General features: G+C 41.9%; 1 protein-coding gene across 1 annotated transcript; it reads right to left on the bottom strand.

Moving 5' to 3' along the window:
• Nucleotides 1-154: 154 nt before the first annotated feature.
• LOC144653751 (arylsulfatase B-like) lies at nucleotides 155-19384 on the bottom strand. The gene is made up of 8 exons (XM_078513845.1): nucleotides 19071-19384; nucleotides 16542-16628; nucleotides 15491-15702; nucleotides 9346-9557; nucleotides 3933-4153; nucleotides 3054-3322; nucleotides 363-2180; nucleotides 155-240 (listed from the first exon to the last, which is right to left on the bottom strand). The coding sequence occupies exons 1-7, from the start codon at nucleotides 19348-19350 to the stop codon at nucleotides 1947-1949; spliced, it is 1515 nt and encodes a 504-aa protein (XP_078369971.1). The 5' UTR covers nucleotides 19351-19384; the 3' UTR covers nucleotides 155-240; nucleotides 363-1946.
• Between the last annotated feature and the right edge of the window lie 36 nt (nucleotides 19385-19420).

Below are 19420 nucleotides of genomic sequence, written 5' to 3'. Positions count from 1 at the left end.
GATTCGGACGATTGCAGCCATGAACAAAAAAATCAATGTGGAAGCGACTGAAATCGTCGATGCAATGCAGAGAGAGAAAATAGAGTTTTAGGAGAGTCAATAATTATTATAGATGCGGCCTTAGCTGCCTGCAATATACCAAATAATGCTGCGAGCCGAAGTAATCTATTAAATATCGTACCCAGAGTCTTCGCTTTACATGACCAGCGGAAAGAAATCTGACCAATCGTGTTCATGGCTCTAGTTTTGCTTTCATAACCGTCCGTCTTTATCAGAATATATACCTAGGGTATATATTCTGATGAAGTAGGAGGGTGATACCTCTAGGCACGGACTTAAATCGTGGTGATACCACTAGGCACGGACTTAAATCGTGGCGATACTTCGCCCCCTAACTGTGGAACAGCCTCCCAGATTCCGTTAGCATATGTTTTAAAGTTTGTACAATCAGATTTTTTTCCTTTTTCTCTCTTTTCTTTTTGTGGCTTACCTGAAAAATAGATGGTACGTTCCTGCAGATTTTGCGGGTGATATCTGCATGCAGGACGCACCAAAAATAGCTAAACACGTCACACAACGTATTCAGTACCAGCTATAGTCGTGGCACTCGACTGTGATTTCTTTGATGGGCGGGTTTCAAAAACAAAAACCGATGATAAGCATTTCTTAGCTTCTTAATGTCCCCGCACACGTGGGGACATGTCGACGCAGCAACATTTTCTTACGTGTGTACACATTGCGATTTTGTTGCTGCTACATGTCCCCGCTACACGTGCCCATGGCTTTGAACACGAACAAGTTACACTGCTGTCAAATGACTGCAGTGTAACTAACGGGGGAAGGTGCGTCCCGGCCTCCTAAACCCTGACCCTGTTTAAGACACAAACCTCTGATTTTCCTACCCTGTTTAAGACGGAATGCAAATTTTTGATACCCCGTCTAAGACATAAACAAGTACCTCACTGGCTTTGTTGTAATCGTGAATTCAGCTAAGTATCAATAATGCCGAAATCAACGTAAGTCAGCTAAGTTTGTATAAATTTATATCTATGCAGGCTCAAAGCCTATCCTGCTTGACATTGGTCCATGTAAAGATACCCCGTTTAAGACAAAAGGGGTGAAATTAATGTATACCTCGTTCAAGACAAAAAAAGACTGAAAACTATTTCTATTGCACCTTACTGAATTTTTAACCGTATCGGGCCGCACGTCCCCGTTAAGCCCTAATAAGGGGAGGGGAGCGTCTCATAGGACCTTCACTGTATACCAACACTAGACACTGCTGGGGGTTTTATTTGAAATTCCTTACCTGGCGCATATTGAACACTAAGATATTTCTGTTGTGAAATAAAGTATACAATAGCTGGAGAAAACGCGTCTCTCAGTCTTAGACGCAAGACGAACAAACCGCAAGGAACTCTAGCTAATCCGATTGGCTATCGCAACCGAGTAACAACCAATCAGAACCATTATGGGCGCCTCATAATAATACGTCATCATCATCAGTATGGATTCGAATATTTCGGTAGTAGCCTCGAGGGATTGAGCGATTATGCGTTGAACGACAAATCTCTCTCAAGCTGGGCTTCTCTAAAGATAACTTCCCTTTTACTTAGCCCTTCCACATCGCACCGCAAGCTGTTAAGGAGTTAAATCCTTTTAAGTTTGTTAAGCATGTTGTGTGGCTCTCCGGATAAAATTTAATATCCTACAACAAGCTTTGAGAGTAACCAAATAATATAATTAAGCTACAAACTAGTTAGACTTAGATCTGCAAAAGCTTTACAGACAGAAATAGTTTGCAATTATACTTTCAAGGTAATTGTAGTTAACGATCAATGAATAAATATATGATACACTTAATATTAAATATCGGCCATTTAACTGCTAATGTTCGATACTTCATGCCTCAATTAAAAATAAAATAAACATGCTAGCGTTCATCATTATGCCTTGCAAGTATCTCTCCACGGTAGCCAAGCCTTGTTCTTCATGGCTACAGCCAATGCCATGACATCTTCTGGGACGATTCCTGGTGGGACAGCGGTTTTCTGATGTTCATGTAAACGTTCCCTCAAGCGTCGCACAATATCAGGATACTTGTGGCTTATGTCTTGCCGTTCAGTCGGATCAGCGGTAACATTAAAGAGAGCCAATTCTACGATGTCTGTCTTTTGATCCTAGAGAGAAAGACAAGTAAATTCGCGTGTGATTTTAAATGGGGAAGAGGATTTTATAGCAGGTTAGATAAATTCCAAACACAACTCTGGCACAACCTTTAAACTGCGTCGGAAGCTACAATCAGGAATACATCTCGTGTTTTGAGACACATTTAAGATTAAACACGTTTCTATGTTGCGTTAAATCACTATCAACAAAACCAACTACAGTTGAACCTCTCCAATACGGACAGCGAAGAGACAGGGCAAAGTGTCTGTATTAGAGAGGTGTCCGTATTATAGAGGTCACCACTATGACGTCACTTTTGACTTCACTAACAGCCTAAAGTATTAAGTAACGTGAAATGTTCTTTAACGCAATGCTGCAGGTAAAAAAATTTAATTAACACTAAGCACAAATCCGAAAATGTCTAAGATGAATAAAGCATTTTTGTAACCACAAACAAAAAATTGCATTACGAACACAAAATATCATCTCCTGAGGTTACGTTTACATGAAGTTGTTCCCTGGGGACAAGATTTGGTGTCCGTTGCTCGTATTAGAGAGGGTCCGTGTTATAAAGGTTTTTTGCTAAAGAAAGTATATGAGAATTTTGTTGGGACATCGGAGATTGTCCATAATAGAGAGGTGTCCGTACGGAGAGGTTCGACTATGCGTCTCAATGGAATAATTGATTTGCTCGGAGAACAACAACCGGGGGCTTGGAGTCTATTTTATCACACGCCTGGAAAACGGCCTTTCTGATAAATTACAATACCCTTTAAAGTCACACAAAAGCTCGGAAAAATGATTTTTGTACGGCAATACAGCTGTTGGGTTCCCTGTGGGATGGAATTATAGAAATGCAAGCTCAAGTAAATACTGGTACTAACCCAAATTTCGTCCATGTCTGGAGCTATCCCGCCTTCTTCTGGAACCTGGTACCAAGTCGCATTGGGCACGTGCATTAAGAGCTTCATGTCACCAACACGAATTGCCGCTCCGGTGTACCACGTGTCATACGTCAGTAAAAGGCCAGGCCTTTCTTCAGGGAGATCAATATTGAGGAGAATCTCCGTCCTGGGTGAAGGTGCTCCATTAGAAATGGTGTCCCATACGTCATAGCCGTCAACTGGAATGGGCTGCGAGTCCATTGTACCACCTACCAAAATCAGACATCTAAATGAAGTATTTGTTGGAATGCGTACCTGCAAAATATACTTTATCATACTTTGGGAAACAAACAAAAATGGGATTTACATGAAATTAAAGGTGGTTAAATCTGGTGTAAAGTTGGATAACCAACTTTACACCATCAATTAAATGTTGTTAAAGGTGGTTAAACCGACCTTTACACTACCGTGTGTAAATGTGATTTAAAGTTGGTGTAAAGAAGTCTCTTAATCTGATTTTATACTTGAGTGTAAAGCTGGGATAAAGGTCAGCTTTAAAAAATGTAAAGTCAGCGTATAGCTAAATAAATTCCAAATTTACGCCAGCTTTGTTTGAGCTTTACACCACGGTAAAGTTTTATTTTCACGCTGTGATGGGGAAGCGCGGATGATCGGGAGTCAGAGACTCGGTTTCTTGGTCAATTTGTGCGAGGGCCAGTTTTAAAAGACATCTTTGGTTGTTAGAAAGTGACATCGTCATGGCTATGTCATTCTCTTTGTTATCCCGGAACTGTTAATCAATTAAGCACCCACTCTGGTTTTTCCGAACTCCTTCCGGCAAAAATGAGATGAATAAGAAAGTCAAAGCATAACAAATACCTGCTAAGTTTATGAGAGTTGGATACCAATCAGTTACGTGAATCAAGTCACGTGATATCACTCCTTTTCGCTTGAGCATCTGACCGTGAACAAAACCGCTCGCCCTCACACCACCCTCCCATAGTGTTCTCTTGTATCCACGCAGGGGGTAGTTGAAGCCTCGGAAGAAAGGATCTCCTCCATTGTCCGAACTAAATATCACAAGAGTATCATTCCATAGCCTGGATTATTAAGAACAGAAGAGAAAGTATCAAATAGGTAAGTAAGAGTAAAATAAATGAAGTCCATACCAGAAGGTAACTTAAAACACGAGCTGAGTTAACTGCCCAGTAACACGGGCAAGTACGGGCAACGTTCACTTGTCTTGCAACATTGTTGCGTCACTGTGCATTGCAAGTTGTTAAGTGTTGTTGCGCGTATTACTTCCTGTGTTGCAAGTTGCCGCAACATGTTACGCGAAGTAGACATGAGTTCAACTTTGTGCAACATGTTGCCGCAACTTGCCAAACGGCGTGTTATTACGCGCAACAACACTTTACAACTTGTAATGAAGAAATGTTGCGAGACAAGTTGAAAGAAAAATCTCGATGATTTGGTAAGTGCAGAATGCAATATGGAACAATTGAAAGTATGATGTTTTATATATGTTCGTGTTTATTTGCTTTATTTTACTTTCGGAAAAACTGTTCACAGGCTACTTGTATTCTTTCCCAGGTGTTCCTTACGCTAATCTTTGCAAACGTATCAGCAGGAGGGCATTTTGCGGGCGCATGCGTGCAACCGCTGTACAAAGACCGCGTGATCTTGGGAATAAAAATGGCGCGGGAGATTCAAACTTTGTTTTTTGTACTGTTTATCGTCACATAATTTAATATAGACGTAAATTTCGCTAAGAAAAAGTGTTTTTTTGTGTGGCAAGGCTCTTATAAAGCAGATTTTCTGGCCTGCTTCGGGATCGTTGTTGCAAACAATGGGGAAATATGTGGGACAGGTAGGAAAGCCTTCACCGACAAAAATCAAACAGGCCATAAAAAGAGGAAAACATTTATTCGTGCACTGGAGTGTGATATATTAGGATTAAAACTTCACATCAAATCAATTGCTGTCATACAGGCAGAGTGCGAGCAATATTATAGCTTGTCGGGAGATTTTTTGCCTAAAGGGACGGCCACCAAAGAAAAGGGTTTTCCCTGAGGGGAAAGACATGTTTGGGTGTTCTGCACATGATAATGCAGCTCACTGATGACTCTAGCAAAGCCAACTTGCCCTCGACTGGCAAACAGGGTTTCCTGGAACAAGAACTGCAGTTCTTTAAATCACATTTAGGCGACACAGAAGTAAAACAGTCGTTATAACAGAACGAACATCAATCTTAAAGACACAAACGTTGAATGAAAATTTGAAAATAACATTGTTTATAGTTAAAAATTATTTCTTAAGACATTTTATGCAGCAGTTATTAGAACGTTTCTGAAAAATATATATATCGCTTGTTCGTTTCATGCTATTTTTTGACTGGTGATCAAGGCTAGATTTTGATAAAGGAGCCAAAATGTACTAATTAACATAGTAAAATGTAAACAAATAGTCTACCAGCAAAGAATTACCATAACACTTTAAAATTAAGACCGATCTCAGTAATTCTTTTCTTGTTCAACGGAATAATTGTGGTACATCGAAATGTGAAGTTATTTTGACCAATGCTTAAGTTTAAGGAAATAATCACAAACGATAGTTTCTCTGTTAGAATAAACCAGCGAGAACGTACGTTAAAGAAAGCTAAAAATTACCACCATAGACCATTTTTTAACGCTACCTTCGCAGCATTAGACGATAGTTCAAGTACTTCAGGCTCCATATATCATCGGTAGACGCTGGAGATCAAGGTTAGATTTTGAGATTTTTGCATCGTGAGAACGATGAAATTGCAGTTTTATGAAAAATCTGAACAAAATCATGACCACTCGCTCAAACCCGGGATACTTGATTATAACATCGTATAGTTAAAACTGCTGTTTTATATTTTAGTACTAAGTAGCCGTAGCACTTTGTCCGTTTAGATCTCCCAGCTATTAAAAACATGGGCAAGGTATTTAGGTTCTCGACATTCGGTCGCCATTTTGTCCACGCGCAATGTTTAATACACGCAGCCAAAGTCGATCAGATAAACGGCACGCCGACACCAAAGTATGCTTGTTGTTGTCAGAAGATAAAGCAAGGACTCTTATTATCGTATACAGCAAATAAAACTTAAAACATCTTTTATTTTGAGCTGAAAATTAGGCCATAAATTGTGAAAAATATGTAAACAATCGATAGCAGAACTTCTCTGTCGTGCGCACTAGCCCATATCGACGCATGCGCACGCAAAATGCCCTCCTGCTAAACGTATCACGACACTTTTGTTCGTTTGTAACAAAATACTTTTGTCTTCCTTGAAAATGCGATAACATGAAACTTTTGTTTTTTGTTTGTTTTACGGCGGCATCGATGACATTTGTTTAATTTAATTAAGTTACGGTTTAGACTGCACGAAAGACGATTCTCAAAAACTAAAGAAACAAATCTAATCAAAAAACATATTTTTCGACAGGTTTTTTAAAACGCAGTACAGCTAGGATATTTGTTTCCTGGTTATCAGGTGTTCACGCCGAAAATCCCGGTGCAAGTTTTTGCATACCTAATTACGAAAGCGATGTGAAAGTCTCAAAATCTAATTTAATTAATTTGCGGTTTTTACTTGGCGCCAAGAAGTCTGCAGGAAGCCTACCGCAAACACGCAATACAAGCGATGTTCATGATAGTTCCAGAAAACAACGTAGACTAATCTGCGCATGCGTTTGGTGTAAATTACGTTGAGTAGTACCACAAGGAGAGCAAAGGGTTTTCTGAAACAAATATATACGTTTGAGATCTTCTTATGAAAGTAACGTAGATGTGCTCCAGATTTTACCTAGGGGTACGGTCAGGTGCTCCCCACCCCCACCCCCTTCACAAGAAATAATTAATTAATTGATATTAATTAATTAATTGACTATTAAAGTTTACACCATAGCGCTTTAGGGGTTTAGCGGACGACAGCCCCAACAAACCATCACAATAGTGCATTCTGCACTAAAAAGACCTAAAAAAATACAAATTTTCAGAACAGTACACGAGCAGAGCACAAACTATTAATTACAAAGCATAAAATGTCGAAATTGCGACTTTTCCCCCGAAATTGTCGCTAAAAATTGCGGCTTTTTCCCCGAAATTGTCGCTAAAGCATTTCGTGCACCAGATCATGCTCTCACCACGGTCTGGTGAACACGTCACACGCTCACTCAAGCATGAAGCCGAGAAGCACGTAGTGTGAAGATTTCTTTCAAGAAATGTCGGAACCGTCACGAAAGCATGTTAAACACTAAAGCGGCAGAGGTTTTACAAAATAAAACGGAGGCTAGTTCAACCGATGGAAAACAAATCAAAGGAAAGGAACTGACGGATGTAACATGATATTGTTGTTTTTCTCGCAGATCGCTGTGATGCCTAATTAAATTAACGCCACGGATTCTACAGGAATTCAACCGCATTGAAAAGCACACCACGTTAGGCTTTAATACAAAATTTCTAAACACGTCCCTGTTATTTTAATTTTCGATAGCTTGAATTTCAGTTTGATATTGAAACAGCAAACGAGATACTTTTGTTTTTGTCAAAAACATGTAACATTACACTTTTGTTTTTGTCGAAAACGGATGTAACATGATGATATGGTAACGTGATTTATTTTCTGCAAACAAGGCGACATTGATTATAACACAGATATTATCAATTAATTATGAGATGCTAGATCACCTTTTCTAAGAAAACAGCGTTGCCATTTTAAGAATTATTTCACATGAACTGCTATGACGCCTTAGGGTGCGTTTCTTTGGGAAAATCCAAAATTGGATCATTGATCTCAGATCACACGGATACTTTGCTCCCAAAGAAACGAAGAATCCGAAAACGGATTTTTTGCCATGACAACCCGGTAAACACATTTCGCACAGAACATAAAATATCAGCACAAATTTATTTTTCGTCGAATGTATCCTAGCTAAAATAATTTAAGCATACAAAATTTTTTACAAAAACCACACGTCGAAGTAGATCTTTTTAGCGTTAAGCACAATGTGGCGAGAAAGCATCTGAGCGCGAAGAATGATTGCGAAATGATCAGTGCAAATTTCACAATTTCAAAAGGATACAACTTCCGTAGGCACACAGTGGCTGTTCTAGAAAATCTGTATCCCGTTTAAAATGATACTACATACCTATCTGAAGCTACCGTTTCCTTTTATCGTGAAATATTTTTGTATTTTGATCGAAATAACCGCCTAAAACTTTCCGTATGGCAGTGTTTACAAAGAGCGAACCTGTATTTTCACAGCAAAGACCGCTGGGCCAAGGTACTTTTTTCGAATCCTTTCCCAAAGAAACGCACGGATCATGAATCCTAAAAATCCGGATTCAGATACGATCTGATGTATCCACTCGAAGTGTGGATTCTTCAGATCATTGATCCAAGATTAATCCATTTTCGGATATAGGTAAAGAAACGCAAAATCCGTTTTTGGATCAAGAATCCGGATTTGGATTTTTCCCAAAGAAACGCACCCTTAGTGTCTAATTCAATTAATTTGTGGTTTTAACTTGGGGCCACGGAGTCTACACGAATCCTTCTGCAGAAGAAAAACGCAATGTTCGTGTTGTAGACTGATCTGCGCATGCGTTTAGCACAAAATATTTTTTCCAGAAAGAATTGTACCACAAGGAGAGCATAGTGCTTTCTGAAACAAATATATACCTTGAGTTCTTCAATTATAAGTATCGTAATGTACTCCCCGATTTACCAAGGGCACACGGTCAGGTGCTCTCCATCCCCTCCCCCCTTTACAGAAATAATTAATTAATTGATATTAATTAATTAATTGGTGATTAAAAGTTTACACCATAGTGCTTTAGCGCCTGAGGGGTTTAGCAAACGCCAACCCACCAAACCATCACAATAGTGCATTCTGCACTAAAAAGGTTGCTCGTTTTACTGGGCCTTAAGCGATGAAATCACGACTCACTTTTGAAATTTATTTGTCAGAAATCGTCTTTGAACTGATGTTTTTTTGTGTTCCGTTCGGTTAGCACACCTAGTGAATACGACTTTGTTTGCACTTCGCGACTCACATTCATAGAGAATTTTTTTAAGGAGAAAGGGAGCCAGAACGTACGAGATCGCTTGAGCAAACAGAAATTCTTAAGACAAAACTATGGTTGTAGGAATATTCATTCCAGACATGATGCCGAAGCTAGTAAATTGTTTTTCCGCTGTAGTTGCCTAGTAACTTTCAAAACAAATGTGTACCTCTGGCCTTCAGAGAAGTGAAACTATTACCCTTTCTCTTTAAACGCAGTAGTTATTTTTCCAATGGCTTCATCAACCACGTCCATCATGGCAGCGTAGCCTCTCCTATCTTTGTCTTTTATAAAGCTGTACTTGTTCAGATATTCTTCTGGAGCCTGTATTGGATCGTGAACATTCTCAAATGCCATGTTTAGAAAGAGCGGCTTGGAGGAGTCATGGTCTGAAACAATTCTTTGAGCTTCCTAAAACGAAGAAAAAAGCGCAACACATCAAATTTCTTAGTCTTCCAACAATGTGGTCAAACGACACACTACTGACACCACCCGTATGGGCATAAGACTTGTATACCGACAAACTGCCACATATCAGATGACACATCACGGCACGCTATGCGCTACCGACGAACGCGTCATTTAGCACACACACATTTACGCAGGCTATCATTTCGTCAACCAAGATCCCGATGAACGTGCTAGCAGCCGGACTACGAGTAGGCCCTCTTTTTTCTTAGGGTATTTCAAGACGGAGTTTACGACAATATGAAACTGACACCTCAACAGTTACTCGGTGTAATGTATGCGTAATGTATGCGTGACGTATATTTGTATTGAGTTGCATTATGGGATTAAAACCAGCGAGTTGAGCACATGGCCGCCATCGAGCAGTTGTTGATTTGCTCCTCCTAGTACACTACATTTGGCGACGAGGAAACGTGATGGCGACTTTATTTGGCCGAGTGGAGGCATTCGAAGAGACGGCGGAAACGTGGGAGCATTATACGGAACGACTTGGACATTATTTTGAGGCGAACGGTATCGGCGATGAGACCGCAGGCGACAAGGCGAAAAGGCGAGCGATACTGCTAAGCGTATGTGGAAGTAAAGTGTACAAATTAATGTGTGACCTTTTGGCACCTGTCAAACCGGGAGAAAAGTCGTATCAAGACCTGGTTAAGCTGATACAGGATCATTCGGCTCCGAAACCGTCGGAAATTGTACAAAGGTTTAAGTTCAACAACCGTTTTCGCAACGAAGGAGAATCAGTGGCAGATTTTGTGGCGGCGCTTAGGAATTTGGCTGAACATTGTGGGTACAATGATACCCTTGAGACTATGCTACGGGACAGAATTGTTTGTGGAATTAAGGATGAGAAAATACAGCGACGCCTTCTTGTGGAAAAGGAATTAACATTTCAGAAGGCTTTCGAAATTGCAACATCAATGGAAATCACTACGCAAAATATGGCTGTGCTGCAGGAGGCGAAGTTGTCAGAGGTGGTAAATCAGGTCACGATGCAAGCCGATGGAACAAAAGCTGCAAAGAAATGGGCAGATGATCGACGCACACCAAACAAAGCTCTGGGTTTTAGGTGCGGAGGGAATCATAGTGCACAAACATGTAGGTTTAAGGAACTGAACTGTTACTATTGCAAACAAAGAGGCCATATTGCTGACAGATGTCCAAATCGCACCAGAAGTCCGTCCAGAGGTGAGAGACAAGGATTTCAACCGAACAGAAGTGATCAAAGTAGGCACCCGGGTCAACAGAGGTCAGGTAACTTACACCAGTTAGAAGAGGTTGTTAATGTTTATGATGAGCATGCTGGGGATGAGGAAGATGTTTATGGCCAGTTGTTTTGTGTTAGTTCAAGTGGTGGCCATAATCCGTACAAAGTAACAGTGGTAGTTAATGGCATGAAAGTGAATATGGAAATTGACACTGGGGCATCTACAACTGTTATCAATGAGAAAACATTTCGCCAGTTGTCCCAGCAGGAAAGGGTGTTGAAACTTAACGCTGTGAATACAGTACTGCGTACCACCTATACAGGGGAAGTCATACCTGTAGTGGGGGAATGTGAGCTAGAAGTCGAGTACAATGGGTCTAAGAGTGTTTTACCAGCTGTGATTATCAGTGGAGAGGGTCCATGCCTTATGGGGCGTAACTGGCTTTCACATCTGACATTAAATTGGAGTGAGATTTTCAATTTAACTACCATGGATAAAGACTTGAATGAAATTTTAGAGACACATTCCTCCATTTTCCAAGAGGGTCTGGGGAAAGTCGAGGGAGTGAAGGCGAAAATCTACATCGATCCTTCTGAGAAGCCACGATACCTTAAAGCTAGGCCTGTAGCTTATGCTCTGCGTGAGAAAATTGAACTGGAATTGGATCGACTTGTTAAAGAAGGGACAATAGAAACAGTTGAATTCTCAGAATGGGCCACACCCATTGTCCCCATTGTCAAAGAGGATGGTACCATCAGAATTTGTGGGGACTACAAGCAAACGATCAATCAAGCAGCCAAGTTAGACAACTACCCCATTCCCAAGATTGAAGATCTGTATGCAACCTTAGGAGGGGGCAAAGAATTCACAAAGCTGGATTTAAGCCAAGCGTACCAACAGCTGGAGTTAGATGAGGAGTCTAAAGGTTTTACAACCATCAACACCCACAAGGGTCTCTTCAGATACAATCGTCTCCCGTACGGCATTTCTTCGGCCCCAGGAATTTTTCAACGCACCATTGAAAGCCTCCTTCAAGGACTACCACAAGTTGTTGTCAGGATTGATGATATCCTCGTGACAGGCAAGACAAGACACGACCACCTGAAACATTTAAAGGAAGTCCTGGCACGATTAACTAAGGCAGGCGTGCGCTTAAAGCTGAAGAAGTGTGTCTTTCTACGGAACGAGGTGGTTTATTTGGGGCATCGCATCAACAGCGACGGCATTCAACCCGTAGACAGCAAAGTAAGAGCGATCCACGAGGCGCCTGCACCTACAAATGTCAAGGAACTTCAGGCCTTTCTGGGAATGTTAAACTACTATGCCTGTTATTTGCCAAATCTGGCCACTGTATTGGCCCCCTTGCATGAACTCCTTGCCAAAGACTGCAAATGGACTTGGGGTAAAAGACAGGTGGAAGCTTTTACTCAGGCTAAGAACATGTTAAGTTCATCAGATTTGTTAGTCCATTATGACTCAAGCAAGGAACTTGTGTTGTCCTGTGATGCCTCACCATACGGACTGGGAGCAGTGCTCTCTAACATTATCAATGGGGAGGAAAGGCCTATTTCGTATGCATCAAGGACCCTATCACCAGCAGAACGAAACTATGCTCAACTGGATAAGGAGGGAGCTGCTGTGATATTTGGAATCAAGAAGTTTCATCAGTATCTGTACGGACAGAAGTTCAAGATTTTTACTGACCACAAGCCACTTTTGGGTCTGTTTAAGGCAGACAAAGCTGTTCCCTCAATGGCATCACCAAGAATTCAAAGGTGGGCGTTACTTCTGGCAGGCTATGACTACGACCTCACATACCGAGAGGGATCTAAACATGGCAATGCTGATGGTCTGAGTCGTTTACCTTTGGCCGACACAGTAGTGCAGGTACCCATACCCGGTGAAACTATACTGTTGTTGGAGCGGCTGGAAGGTATGCCAGTGTGTGCAGATCACATTGCAGAGTGGACAGCCTCAGACCCAGTGCTACAACAGGTTTTTAGAAGAGTTCAGCAGGGCTGGGGTGATAAATGCCCCGATAGAAGTTTGCAGCCATTCTTTGTAAGAAGAGATGAATTAAGCACACACAATGGATGTATCTTGTGGGGGAACCGTGTGGTTGTTCCAGCTCAGGGTCAGCGACAGCTTTTGCAGGACCTGCATGCTACTCACCCCGGAATGGTGAGAATGAAGAACCTGGCACGCAGCTACCTATGGTGGCCAGGGTTAGACACAGATATCGAGGAAATGGTCAAGTCATGTGAAGTATGTCAGCTGCATAGCGCCGCACCTGCTGCTGCACCCCTCCATCCTTGGGAATGGCCTGAAAAGCCCTGGTCCCGCATACACATCGACCATGCAGGACCCTTTAAGGGACAGTTGTTTCTTATTGTGGTAGATGCATACAGCAAGTGGATTGAGGTCTACCCAACATCCAGTACCAGTGCGACAGCTACTATAGAGAAACTCCGACAGGTTTTCGCCACCCATGGATTACCTGAAATGGTGGTCTCGGACAATGGCTCTGGATATACAAGTGAAGAATTTGGTGACTTCATGGCTAGGAATGGCATCTTACATGTGAAAACAGCTCCTCGGCATCCTTCCTCTAATGGCCTGGCAGAGCGGTCTGTCCGCATATTCAAAGAAGGGATGAAGAAAATGGACGAATCCGGAGGTACCGTGCACACCAAGCTTAGCAGGTTCTTGTTAGCCTATAGATCGACACCTCAGACCACTACTGGAGTGACACCAGCTGAACTTCTGTTCAACCGTCGTCTGCGAACCCGTCTGGATCTCATTCGACCAGATGTAAGACAACGCGTAGAGACCCAACAACTGTCACAGAAGGGACAGCACGACAACACAAGAAAAGAACGACAGTTTGCTGAGGGAGACAGCGTACTAGTAAAGAATTTTAACCCGGGGTTGAAGTGGAAGAATGCACACATTGAAAGTACAACCGGCCCACTATCGTATACAGTCAAGTATGAAGACGGGGTGGTGGCTCGTCGACATGTGGATCACCTCCTTAAACGACATGGTGTGCCCACTATTGATATTGAGGACGATGACTTGCCTGAATCAACCACGCCTGCGGAGCAAAACCGTGTGTTTTCCAAAGTAAAAGTGGGGGACGAGAGTGCATCCACTGAGGAAGTTTGCAGAGAGGGAGAGGTTCATATTCCAGGGCCTCAGGCAGAACCACCAATGCCAGCGCTGGCACAGTCTAGGAAGTCTCAGCGTTCTAGGAGAGCTCCAGAGTATCTCAAGGATTACGTGACTGTGTGAACATTGTTAAGATTTCAATTTGTTAACAAGTCTGTGATTTTCTAAGGACATTGAGACATTATGGAACAATCAGTTGATGTTTACGTTGAGACATTATGGAACAATCAGTTGATGTTTACATTGAGACATTATGAAACAATCTGTTGAGTTTTTTTGAAGGGACTGTTTCTGAACTAAGGGAGGAAAAGATGTAATGTATGCGTAATGTATGCGTGACGTATATTTGTATTGAGTTGCATTATGGGATTAAAACCAGCGAGTTGAGCACATGGCCGCCATCGAGCAGTTGTTGATTTTAGCCGTCGCGTTGCTCCTCCTAGTACACTACACTCGGCCGTAAAAAAGTCAAACGCTCTAGCTTTGTCTGAAGTCCCTCGTGCAGAATAACTTTCTCGCGTACTCACCTACTCAATTGGCCCTGAGAAAAATTAAGGACACCGACTTGTCGTGGTCTACACAATCTCGTCCCCCTACAGCCCGCTTTTCGTTTGGTCAGCACCAAGAACACGGACTCTGGCAAAGTCCAATTTAAAAATCCGCGATTCAAAGACTTCCGGTCGTTGTGCGCAGACTCAGCATTTATTCCGCCCACAGGTCCGCTCAAAGCTGATTGGCTGACAATCGGTAATGAGCACTTTGCGCATGCTCAAAAATTTGGACTTGGCAAGAGGCAAGAGTCCGCGTTTTTGCCCTAAACAAAAGAAAAGCACTGGCTCTGGGGACAAGTTTGGTGTTCTACATTGCAACATAAAACCCTGCACAGCAAAATGCAGTGAAGCCTGAGCACCAGAAGCTCAGTGTCCAGCATATTTTCCAAGGCATCACATCCTCTTTTGAACTGCATTGCCTTGCTAAATCAGCTTAGGTTCTGTCAATGCTTATAACCGACAGTGTACAACACCGACGCATGTCAATCCACCCTGAGAAGATCACACACCATGGATACAGCAATGATGTGCCAATTAATCAACTCACTGTCCACGAAAAGAAAACAAACATGCAAACAAAGCAGCAGCTACTACATTACTGATACACTGAGACCCAGCTCGCATACGAAAGGGACAGGGAAGCTTGTTGGAAATTTTGAAAAGAACCCCTAAAAGAGACCAATCTGGGTGTGGCTCAAGCTTTTCTTGATCGCTAAAAGATACCAAAAAAACTAAGTGTGGAATTTATATTTGTAAATTTCTTTGTATGCAGCCCTTAACAATACAATTATAGCTAAAAATATATGCATTTTTCCTGGAACACCCTAAGTGAGACCAAAAATCCGAAATTTACACCCCTAAGCGAGACGACGACCATCCCTGGACATCCCTTTCATATGCGAGTCCCCTCCCACCTGGGCACCGAGACAAGGCCACTGATGTAATTCACCTTTACATAAAGATGGGTGGAGTATTGTCCACTGTATTCTCTAGCCACTTTGTCTCCTCTGAATAAGTCTAAGAAGCCCTCATGGGTGTGGTCAAAGTGATCATGTCCATAGTTGTAAAATCCAAAGAAGGAGTCGAAGCCTCTGTGTGTTGGTGTACTGGCAGATGTGTAGTGTCCTAGGTGCCACTTTCCAACAAGATGGGTACTGTAACCTGAAGGTACAGGATTGTTTGAGATAAACTAATTACTGGCGAGGAACACCACCACTTATCAGCAGCAAACCCCAAACCCTTCCCATTGAACAACACAAGCTTCTCAAGCAGTAAGAAGCTGTTCAATAAGAAGCCCAGAGGGGAGGGAAGGGGGCTTATAATTTGCCTTTTTGAAGAGGTGAGTGGGGAGGGTTGGGGCTTAAAAAAGAGCAAGAAATAGTTATTTTAAAATGAAAAATGAGCTAGCTGCTACAGGCTCATTAGTTTGAGCCTCGCATGTGAGGAAATGGAAGGAACCGGCAGTAGTCTCCCTTCTTCCAACCCACTATACAGCGTCCTCGCAGCGTACTTTGTTCATCATAATGTAGTGCTCACATGTAAGACCCCAAATGTGAGCCTGCCTTAAAAAAGGGCAGCTTCGATTCGAGCCAAAGTGGCACATACTGCTGGAGCTTATCTCGGTTTCCTTAGCATTAAGCAGCTAGAAATATTTCTACCCCCCTGGATGGGGGGCTAGTCCATCACAGGGTACCCCCCCCCCCCCCAGCATTACTTCTTTTTATGAGAGTAAAGTGTCTTGCCCAAGAACACAACAAGAACACAAGAACACAACATAGTGACCCTGGTCAGGACTCGAACCTGAAATGTTTTGTCCATAGTCTGGTGCACTAACCATTAGGCCAACCCACCTCCCATGTAAGCCTGCCTTGCAGACTACAAATCAGCTAGCTGGTGGGCATAACAAGACTGGGGACTGGAGACTGGAGAGAATTATGCCAAAGTCAGAAAAGATGTCTCATCTGTGAGGTGGTGATGACCTACAGTTCTTTGCTGCTTACCTACTTCTCTTAGCTTCTCAGGCAAAATGGAAAATTTAAGAGGCAGGCCAAAGGGAGTTAAACAAAGAATCGCTCTGTGCTGAAGACCTGTTAAAAGAATAGGAAATTACATTATTTAAAACACAGGTTACATCTTCACACAACACCCCCTCCTCCCCTCTATTCCTGCCAGGGACTGTGAAACAACCACCAACCAACCAGCAGGAGGGCATTTTGCGGGCGCATGCGTGCAACCGCTGTACAAAGACCGCGTGATCTTGGGAATAAAAATGGCGCGGAAGATTCAAACTTTGTTTTTTGTACTGTTTATCGTCACATAATTTAATATAGACGTAAATTTTGCTAAGAAAAAGTGTTTTGTGTGTGGCAAGGCTCTTATAAAGCAGATTTTCTGGCCTGCTTCGGGATCGTTGTTGCAAATAATGGGAAAATATGTGGGACAGGTAGGAAAGCCTTCACCGACAAAAATCAAACAGGCCGTAAAGTGTGATATATTAGGAGTGAGTGTGAGTGTGATATATTAGGATCAAAACTTCACTCAAATCAATTGCTGTAATACAGGCAGAGTGCGAGCAATATTATAGCTTGTCGGGAGATTTTTTTGCCTAAAGGGACGGCCACCAAAGAAAAGGGTTTTCCCTGAGGGGAAAGACATGTTTGGGTGTTCTGCACATGATAATGCGGCTCACTGATGACTCTAAAGCAAAGCCAACTTGCCCTCGACTGGCAAACAGAGTTTCCTGGAACAAGAACTGCAGTTCTTTAAAACACATTTAGGCGACACAGAAGTAGAACAGTCGTTATAACAAAATGAACATCAATCTTAAAGAAACAAACGTTGAATGAAAATTTGAAAATAACATTGTTTATAGTTAAAAATTATTTCTTAAGACATTTTATGCAGCAGTTATTAGAACGTTTCTGAAAAATATATATATCGCTTGTTCGTTTCATGCTATTTTTTGACTGGTGATCAAGGCTAGATTTTGATAAAGGAGCCAAAAATGTACTAATTAACATAGTAAAATGTAAACAAATAGTCTACCAGCAAAGAATTACCATAACACTTTAAAATTAAGACCGATCTCAGTAATTTTTTTTTGTTCAACGGAATAATTGTGGTACATCGAAATGTGAAGTTATTTTGACCAATGCTTAAGTTTAAGGAAATAATCACGAACGATAGTTTCTCTGTTAGAATAAACCAGCGAGAACGTACGTTAAAGAAAGCTAAAAATTACCACAATAGACCATTTTTTAACGCTACCTTCGCAGCATTAGACAATAGTTCAAGTACTTCAGGCTCCAAATATCATTGGTAGACGCTGGAGATCAAGGTTAGATTTTGAGATTTTTGCATCGTGAGAACGATGAAATTGCAGTTTTATGAAAAATCTGAACAAAATCATGACCACTCGCTCAAACCCGGGATACTTGATTATAACATCGTATAGTTAAAACTGCTGTTTTATATTTTAGTACTAAGTTGCCGTAGCGCTTTGTCCGTTTAGATCTCCCAGCTATTAAAAAACATGGGCAAGGTATTTAGGTTCTCGACATTCGGTCGCCATTTTGTCCACGCGCAATGTTTAATACACATAGCCAAAGTCGATCAGATAAACGGCACGCCGACACCAAAGTATGCTTGTTGTTGTCAGAAGATAAAGCAAGGACTCTTAGTATCGTATACAGCAAATAAAACTTAAAACACCTTTTATTTTGAGCTGAAAATAAGGCCATAAATTGTGAAAAATATGTAAACAATCGATAGCAGAACTTCTCTGTCGTGCGCACTAGCCCATATCGACGCATGCGCACGCAAAATGCCCTCCTGCTCAACCAACCAAACAAACAATGATCAAGATGTGTAAACTAATGGGACTAATATTGACTCCAAGGTCAACTGAAGGAATTTCACTGAAAGGTCAATGCATAGCCTGGTGTGTTCGTCTGCAACGCAGGCTAGTCAATGCATGGTATGAGCTCGGTCCCGTAGGAAGGAACGGGCAGTTGTAGGGGAGGGGGCGGGGGGAATCTTCACACAATGCTTTAGGTGGTATTGGTAGATCTGGTAGTGTTTTAAAACCGAGAAGGCTAGATCAGTAACAAAACCATCAGCTACCGTAAAATTCCGGTTATAAGCCCCCCCGCTTATAAGCCCCCCCCGGTTATAGGCCCATCATCCTGGAAACAAAAAAATACATCCGATTATAAGCCCCCCCGGATATAAGCCCCCCCCTACCGGACGACAGTACTGAACAGGGCTAAATGTTGCTTTATTATGCGTTTTTAACTAAAAAAACGTATTTCCATCAACACACCCGTGGCTCGTTTCAAAACGTTTTTTTTCATTCCGCTTATAAGCCCTCCCGGATATAAGCCCCTCCGCTTATAAGCCCACCCAAAACCCCTTACGAAGTTGTATAAGCCCAGGGCTTATAACCGGAATTCTACGGTATATCTACCCCCGGCCCATTTCTCTCCTTGGGGACAAGGACATACAGAAGCGAGAAAGTGAAGTGTACTCACCAGTATGTATTGGATAGCGCCCTGTCATTATCGAGCCCCGTGTAGGTGTACAATAAGGTTGCACATAATAATTGTCAAGAATAACACCTTTACTTGCCAGTTTGTCAACATTGGGTGTCTGTATTTTCGATCCGTGAAATCCTACATCACTCCATCCCAAATCGTCAACAAGTATAAGCAGAATATGAGGTTGTAAAGCTGTTACTTCTGTTAGAAAGGTATAAAAAGAGTTTAAAATAAATAAGGCGACGATTATGGCGAAGTTATTGGACGTTGACATCGCCACACTGACAGTAGAACATTGATGAAAGGGGTGCGTGACTGCTGTCGTGTTTGTCACCGCATGTCAC

This window comes from Oculina patagonica, chromosome 5, assembly GCF_052425735.1.
Source record: "Oculina patagonica isolate OP01 chromosome 5, crgOcupat, whole genome shotgun sequence".
Classification (NCBI taxonomy): Eukaryota; Metazoa; Cnidaria; class Anthozoa; order Scleractinia; family Oculinidae; genus Oculina; species Oculina patagonica.
The sequence above is the reverse complement of the archived record's forward strand: the minus strand, read 5'-3'. Positions and strand labels throughout refer to the sequence as shown.

Bases quoted from the DNA above. Each gene is read 5' to 3' on its own strand.
- LOC144653751 (XM_078513845.1), bottom strand. From the start codon at position 19,350: ATGTCAACGTCCAATAACTTCGCCATAATCGTCGCCTTATTTATTTTA. The intron at 16,629-19,070 runs GTGAGTACACTT...TTCTTTTAACAG, and splicing joins GCGCTATCCAATACATACTG to GTCTTCAGCACAGAGCGATT. The intron at 2,181-3,053 runs GTTAGTACCAGT...CTTTCTCTCTAG, and splicing joins CAGACATGGACGAAATTTGG to GATCAAAAGACAGACATCGT.